Here is an 8,028-nt window from a genome sequence, read left to right on the forward strand (position 1 = left end):
AAGCGTGTGCCGGGGACGGCAAGCCACGGGGGGCACTCGCTGGTCGCCGCAAGGGCGGCAGGCAGGTTGCCTTCGGCGGCATGCCTGCGGAGGGGCCGCTGGTCCCACAGCTTCGGCAGACCTCCCGCAGGCGTGCCGCCAAAATCCGCGGGACTGGGGACCTCTTGCAGGCAAGCCACCGAAGGCAGCCTGCCTGCCATGCTTGGGGCAGCAAAATACCTAGAGCTGCCCCTGAGTCACAGACAATCCCCTTAGACTCTTCAGTCTATCTTGCCACCCAGACAAACTGGACATAGTGATAAGTGGTCACTTACACAAAAAGTCACACCACATTTAGATTGCTTCTAATCCCATGAGACCAGTCACTTACTCCAGATCAATTGGTAATCTAGATCCTACACCAAAGACAATGCCTGTAGTCAATCGTCTAATAAACTATCAAAAGGTTTATTAACTAGAACAAAGGAATAAGAGAGTTATTTACAGGTTAAAGCAAGCAAACATATACACACCAATGAGTTACCATATAAATCCTAAGAGTGACAGAATTGTAGTGATCTGGACCTGCCTGAACTGTCTTTCAGGGCAGACCCAAGGGGCAACCCTTGGGGATAACTGGCTGCAGTTTAGAATCTCTGGCCCTTCAGAGTTTCAAACAGCCAACGGGTGCAGTTTCTTCCTGTCAGTGATTTTTATTCCCTTCCGCCGTAGTTCAAGATGATTGAATGAGTCCAAGTGCACTGTCTCCTCTTCATGGGAGGGGGAGGAGGGCAATCAACAAAATCTTTTGTCCTCTGATGTCCCACAATGGTTTGTCTGGTGTCTATGGGCCTCCTTCTGTTGAGCAGGACATAACACTTCCTGTGGCAAATTAGTATTTCACACTTGGTAATGTTTCTCTCCTGACTCTGGGGGCTTGAAGTTCAGAGCAAACACTTCTACAGTTACAGAGCAAACATGTAAGTATCACCTTATAACATGAGATATAGCTATTATCAATTAGATTAATGCACGCAGCAACATACAAGCATTTCATAGAGTCTAAACACTAAATATCTTCCTAGAATACCTGTTTTGAGTAAAACTAACATACAAGTGAGCTGGTCAGGTCTCCAGTTACGAGGTTGTCAGTTCTGAGCTAATGCCTGTAGCCTGGGCAAGAGGTGGCATCTGACCTGCAAGCGTGACGGGGGTTAATCCAATTCCTAGTAGATACCGGAGTGCTGGAACAATTTTTATAATGGGGTTGCTGATGATGGAAACCATGTATTTGGAATTACTACTGGAAGCCAGGGGTGCAGCAGCATCCTTAGTACCCCTAATTCCAGCACTACTAAGTAGATATGTCAGAAAAAATATCCACAATTGGCACTTTTGTTGGCCAAGTCCAGGCTAGAGTTCAGGCACACTGGCAAGGCAGAGCGGGAAGTGCGCACTGCTGTACTTGCTCTATCAGTGCAGTGGAAGAATTTAGTTTCCAGATTTGCCAATCCAGCACCTTTCACTGGCACACATATATAGAGATATAATGTAATAAGCTTTGTAAAGAAGGGATATTACCTCTGCACATTTGCTGGGCTTATATGCACATAATTTTAACAATAACAAAGCACAATGGAAGAACAAAATTGTAGACTTCCATCAGCTGAGCTATTTACGAGTGTTTTTTTTAAAGGTAGACAAACTGCAGACATTATTCTAATAGCGCCACACTATATCTTATGCATCTAATTGTCTTTACTAAGCACACATACACAATGTTATAGTTTAACAGGGTTATTTACCTTACAAATGTACAGTAACATACAATAAAGCACTTTTACACTAAAGTACTTCACAAACTAATTATAGGAATTGATTTACCCACAGCTGAAATGCAGCCATCTCTGGAGTGGAGCGCAGCAGCACTGTACAGCAGTTTAGGACAGAAGGTGACTCAGGACTTGTCTACACGGCAAGTTACTGTGCAGCAAGCCAGGGTATAAATCTGCAGTGCACCAGTCTGCCACATAGTAACTCACCACATGGACACGGCTACAGTGCACTGCACTGCACGAGTTTCATGTGCTGTAGCCATATCCATGTGGCAGGTTACTGCATGGCAAGCTTGTGCGCTGTAGATTCACAGCCTGGCTTGCTCAACAGTATCGGCCTGTGTGGACAAGCCCTTATAGTCCAAGCAGTGCACACCATGCAATATAACATGGAATCTGTGTGTTAGTCACTGCCATATCAGGATGTGGAATAAATCTTTGAGAGAATCTTCCAGCACAAAACACCAACCAATGTTATTGAAAACCGCAGTATCAGATAAGTGTACAAGCAATGTCTGGTGCATGCACAAATATGAGCAAGCATATTAAATCCAAACAAAATGGATTATTTGGTTTCAAGTTCTAGATGATTTAAGAGTTTCCAGCTGGATTTCTTTGCTTGTTTCCCTGAGCAACTTTCTCCTAGTGGGGTGAGTTTGGGTGTTAGATTGTTAGTCACATTTTGCAGCCAGACCAGTTCTGGAATAGCTTGAGACTGGGACCTTTGCTTAACCATCTCTGGTAAATACTTAAGTTTCTTCAAAGACCTGCGTTTTGTAATTCTCTGTTTGCAGAGTATGGGCCACATTGGCATAGGCCCTTTTGTGGGCTATAAGATAGGGAAAGGAAATGCACAAAGAGCCTTCCACACAGTGTACCCTATGCAAGAGCCCCTCATAATTACAGTCCCTGTGGCTCCAGGCACGTATAGCAAGCATAGAGGAAGCAAGAGCATGGAGCTGTCCAGGCACACAGGTGGGGAAGTATGCCATATGCCATGAAGGGGTATAGCACTCCCCTGGTGGGTGGGATAACTTACTAGTTAGGAGTGAGCTCTACATTTTGTATAAAATATGGTATGTACAGACTGCAGCAGCCTGCAGTTTTGCAGGTACCTTATAGAACAGATGGGATCTCTTTTAAGATTCTGCCATTGGCTCACCAGTACATTCAGTATAAACGTCAGAATTTTATTATTTACTTTTAAGGCACTTAAAGATCTTAAATCTGAAGACACTTATTGGGCTTCCCTCTGTATTCCCTGGAACTTCTGATACCCGAAGTAGTGGGTACAGCTCAGGTGGAGTAGGGGAGTGGGAGAGTGCAGCGGGCCAGTTGCAGCTCCCTGATTCTCCACCACCTGGCTTCAGTGCAAGATAGTGCTGCTTAGGAGATTATGCCACTGGCCCTTCTGCTAGTAGAGGGCCAGGCATAGCAGGACTCCACTCTGCCTTGCCTCCTCTCACCCAATTGCTGCCCCTGACAAATCCTTTCCTGAGGGTTTGAAATGGGGGGGTGTTCTCCTGAGGTTGACAAGTGTGTTACTTTACCCTTTGCCAGTTCCTGTGTGGGGTAGATTCACCCTGTCACAATGACACTACATCAGTGTATTTTATTGTATGTAGTGGTCTCTTCCAAACCCATTTTGCTATTGCTACAAACTTTACAAACAACATAGTTGTTCAACCTCATATCATGTTGCTTTTGAATGTCACCTGAAGCAAAGACAAAATGACCAATCCACAGGCTTTGGGAGTTGTAGACCACCTGCCTGATGATGTGGGCTCAACTAGCTACAGAATTTGTGTATACTAAAAAAGCCACTTCTTGGTTTGAAAGTGCTGTCCTCTGAATGTTTTCTTCTCCCAGCAGTGCGCAAGGGGTACAGGATCCAGGCCGACAAGGAGAGGGACTCCATGAAAGTGTTGTACTACGTCGAGAAAGAACTGGCACAATTTGACCCAGCCAGGAGGATGCGAGAGCGATGTAAGAAACAGGCATTGTATGACCCTTCCCAGAGGGACCTGGACTAGATGACCTCTCGAGGTCCCTTCCAGTCCTATGATGAATAGTCTGGAAATTCATAGTGAAGGTTCCACAAACAAATTGAACTTAGACCCTATGGCCTAGCTTTTCAAGAATGTCTGATGTCTAGAGTTAGGCTCAGAACATAAATAGGCACCAAAATATGTGATACATGTTTTTCAAAGATGCGGCTAATCTACCAGCTCTCAGTTAAGTCAGTAGGAGCCCTTGGATGTTCAACTCTTTTAAAAATCAGCTCTGTTTATGTAGGAACGTAAATAAAGAGTTAGGACCCTAACTTTTGACACCCATGTTTGAAAATCTAGGCGCACATTCCTGCCTTCTCTGTCATATAGCTATGGTATAACTGTGGGTGTATGAGACAATGTGATGTCTGTATACTTTTAGGAGGAAATGTGGGTCTGTAGTAAGTCTCTAAAGGTATATGTTATTGATATAACAGCCCCAATATGCTTTGGGGGATGGAGAGGTAGTTTGTATTGGCCACCTCAGTGAAATGGTGGATCTGAAAAAGTACAGTTGTTTCTTGCATTTACCAGGAGAAGAGTTGTCAGGGATTCTAGCTGTCAGTGTATGGGCAGTTACAGTAGAGGAAGGTTTGTGACACTGGGCAATATGGGATGGGTCAGAGACACTTTGTCGATTGGTATTTACAGTCTAGGGGGTGCGGGATAGAGTCCACACAGGCAGTGTGGAAGAGGTATCATGGCATGGCAGTACGCTGACTAGGAGTCAAGGGGCTGGTTGACATGTATAGAGGCTGGCAGACATCAAGGCAGAGTTCCTCTGAGTGGCCTCCACTGACTTCTAGGACACCTTCTTGAAGTGGTGGGAGCTGTGCAGCGTTCTCTTCTCCATGAAGATTCCTCATTTTGACCCTAAAACCTGCACACCCATCCCTGTTTTTTCATTCCTTGTACCTCTTTATCTGTGGGTTCTCTGGCCCCGCCCTCATCTGAAGGGCTGGGCCTTTCATTGTTTTGCTGGGCTCTACCCACCAAGCCAGGGTTCACATCGCTGGTACCTTCTGCAAGGACACTTAAAAATGAACAGACCTAAAAATGTTGCTGGTGAAGAGGACAAGAGAGATCAAATGCCTGAGGTAGCCTTGTGACTGACTCATCCAACTCGATGATATGAGGGGTCTTGACATTCATATGTGGCGGATACAGATCATTTTCCAAAAAACTTGTGCCCATTATCATTAGCCTGTGCATCCAGTAGGTCCAGCGAGTAGGTGTCTGTATAGAGATGCCTTTAGATCCTGGCCGTCACAGATGCATGAGCTCCCTCAATCAGTGATGATAAAGGTTTCGGGAATGGCATTAATCACAGCTCTGTACTGATTAGGAGAAACTAACAAATTACATGTAGTTCTAAAACAGTCATCACGGAACGCATTGCCATTTACACCCACCAGATCTACTATAAAAAGACTCTCTCCAGATTGGAACGTCTGGAATCCAGATGTCATTGTGCTTGACAGGGTAGTGATTGACAGTGATTCAGCAGACGAGAAATGGCAGGGAGTGTGCAGATCATTTTTTGAGGGGGTTGATCTTGTTTTAGCTTGGCTAGTCAGGCCAAACCCATGGCCAGCCCGTCTGACACCAGAGGAGGTGCGTGTGTGCCTATGTGTTATGCCACACTTATACAAAACAGAACACTCATATAAGGCTGAAATTGGACAGGGCTGCACACTAAGGCATTCTCCAAATCTGTTGAGAGTTGAGATCTAAAACTCACCCTCCTGGGATAGGAGGGGCCCAGGCCAGCATTCTGAGAATGGGTTTGGATTCTGTTTCTGATTATTTTTAATAGAGGGAGACTCAGCTTCTGTCTGAATGTATCAGACCTAGTCTCTCTCACACACACACACACACACACACACACACACACACACACACACACTCTGCAGTATCTGTTTCTCTCCCCTGTGTCCTGGCAGATAACAACACCATCTCTGAACTCAGCTCCCTGCACGAGGACTCAAACTTCCGTCAGCCTTACCGACAGGTGCGAAGGAAACCCCTCCCTCCTGCAGGGGACCTGGATGGTGATGCGGAGTACTGGGCAGGGGTGATCAGCGGAGGTGGTGCATCAAGGACACAGGCGGTTTCTGATTACAGGGAGGAGAGGGACAGCTTTAGGCACAGGTGAGCGCAGTGCTCAGGAGACAGCTGTACCTGGCCAGGGAATGGTGAAGGAAGAAAGGTCTTATGCATCACAGCTGTCCTCACTTTCCTGCTGATTTGTTCCTGGCTGGCAAAGCAGAGGGGATACAGAATGGGGGAAGATGGAAATGGGGCCTGTCTTGGACAAATATAGAATTGATCCGATTCCCACAGCTCTTAACCCATCCACTCAGGCAAAGCCAGACCGTCTCCCATTCCATGTCTGATAATGTGAAATATTTGATAGTCATTTATAAGGCCAAGAAACTCACACCCCACCCCTGTGTTCAGGGGGGCTCCTGGAAATGGCACCCCAGTCTCTCTAATGCATTAAGAGATAGTGCAGTCTAGCAGGAACCACACCCCAGTCTTTCTGTGCCATGCAGTCTGCAGTGCTGGCCCAAGGGAATGGCACTCCACTCCTTAGAGCACACTAATCCACACATTCATCGCCTGGGAATCTCACCCTAGTGTCTCTGGCGGAGCAGCCTGTAGGAAGTGCAGCTCAGGCCCTTAAAGGCAATAGTAGGGATTCCCCTCCCCAGATGGTCTGCTGGTACAAAGTACATAGTTCACTCAAAGCTTGCTGGTGACTGCACTATTGCAGGCTGGTTCTTGGTTTCCCCATCAGGGCATGTGTATGCCAGCAGGCTCCAGTGCTAGGGAGCTCTTGCTTCCTCCTCCCAGCTCCAATGGGTCAGACAGTGCATCTCACAATTCTGCCCTCCTCTCTTCTGCAGCCAGCAGAGATCGAAATCAGAAATGCTGTCGAGGAAGAACTTCTCTGTGGGCGTGCCGGCCGTCTCCATGGATGAGCTGGCAGCCTTCGCAGAGTCCTACAGCCAGCGCACCCGCCGGACAGATGGTGGCCAGGAGCCGCGGCATTTCGAGAGGTTGGAGTCGCGAGGGGGACGCGGCGGGGTGATGCAGCACCAGGACAGCTCCTCAGAGGAGTACTATGGCAAACGCAGGGGGAACCGCGAGCCGCTGACAGACTCGGATCGGGGCTGGTCATACAGCCCGCCCAGGAGACGGGCCCACGATGAGAAGCACCTGCCCAGGCTGGTGAGCCGGACACCTGGAGGGAGTCAGAAGTATGACCACTCCTACCTCAGCAGCGTCCTAGAGAGGAAGTCCCGGAGCTATGAGGAGAGTGGCGAACGCAGTGAGACACCCTCCAAGCTGAGCTCGCAGCCCAGCCAGAGAGGGGGAACGTATTACGCCTGGTCACCGCCGTCCACCTACAAAGCAGGGCAGCAGCAGCAGCCGCCACCAAAGCAAGAGGAAGGAGAAGACACTCTGCCTCCATACAGCGAGAGGGAGCTGAGCCGAGGCCCTTCGTACAGGACCAGGGAGCAGGCTTACCTCAATTCTTCGGACAAGAAGAGGAAAAAGGAGCCCAAGAAAACAGTGAGGCCGTGTCTGGTGCTCCTGATCCAAATGGGATGAGCGGGGACACCAGGCAGGGGATGCTATCTAGGGTCTGAGGGATCACCAGGCAAGAGATGGAGTTTAGGGTCTTGGTGGAGGAACCCTAGGCAAGGGGTAGAGTGTGAGGGACCTTGTCGGAGATGGTACATGTAGGTTTAGGAGATCCTGAGGGTGAGGCAGCTATGGGGAATTTTACGGAATCATGATAGGGAGAGGCAGGGATTGTGATCTTTGCATTTAGCCAATCATCCTGGATAGGGTGGGGCAGGAAGGGGAGGTTATCTGGGATAGAGCAGTCAGGGTGGAGTGGCTGGGGACAGGAGGTTATATTTGGGCCTAGACAGATCAGATCGAGTAGGTGAGGAGGGAAGGTTAGGGGCATAGGAGGATCAGGATGGAGCGAGGGGGGGGGAGGTTATCAGGGTCAGGGGGAACATAGACTCATAGGTCAGAAGGGACCAATATGATCATCTAGTCTGACCTCCTGCACAAGGCAGGCCACAAAACCCTACCCATACACATTTATAACAACCCCTAACCCATGACTGAGTTATTGAAATCCT

The 8,028-nt window shown here is 48.1% G+C and overlaps 1 protein-coding gene across 5 annotated transcripts in view; it reads left to right on the plus strand.

The window, feature by feature from the left end:
- The window catches only part of ILDR2 (immunoglobulin like domain containing receptor 2), a 55,121-nt gene that overhangs the window by 42,645 nt on the left and 4,448 nt on the right, over positions 1-8,028 (plus strand). For 2 of the 5 annotated variants that reach the window (XM_032804816.2, XM_032804819.2), the window contains 3 exons: positions 3,687-3,800; positions 5,809-6,016; positions 6,775-7,444. In XM_032804816.2, the coding sequence (XP_032660707.1) occupies positions 3,687-3,800; positions 5,809-6,016; positions 6,775-7,444 (992 nt within the window). Of the gene's footprint in view, positions 1-3,683; positions 3,801-5,808; positions 6,017-6,774; positions 7,555-8,028 lie in introns of those variants that run through there. The other 3 variants (XM_032804814.2, XM_032804818.2, XM_032804813.2) reach the window with 2 other exon arrangements.

The sequence above is a fragment of the Chelonoidis abingdonii genome, chromosome 1 (assembly GCF_003597395.2).
Source record: "Chelonoidis abingdonii isolate Lonesome George chromosome 1, CheloAbing_2.0, whole genome shotgun sequence".
In the NCBI taxonomy this organism is placed as follows: domain Eukaryota; kingdom Metazoa; phylum Chordata; order Testudines; family Testudinidae; genus Chelonoidis; species Chelonoidis abingdonii.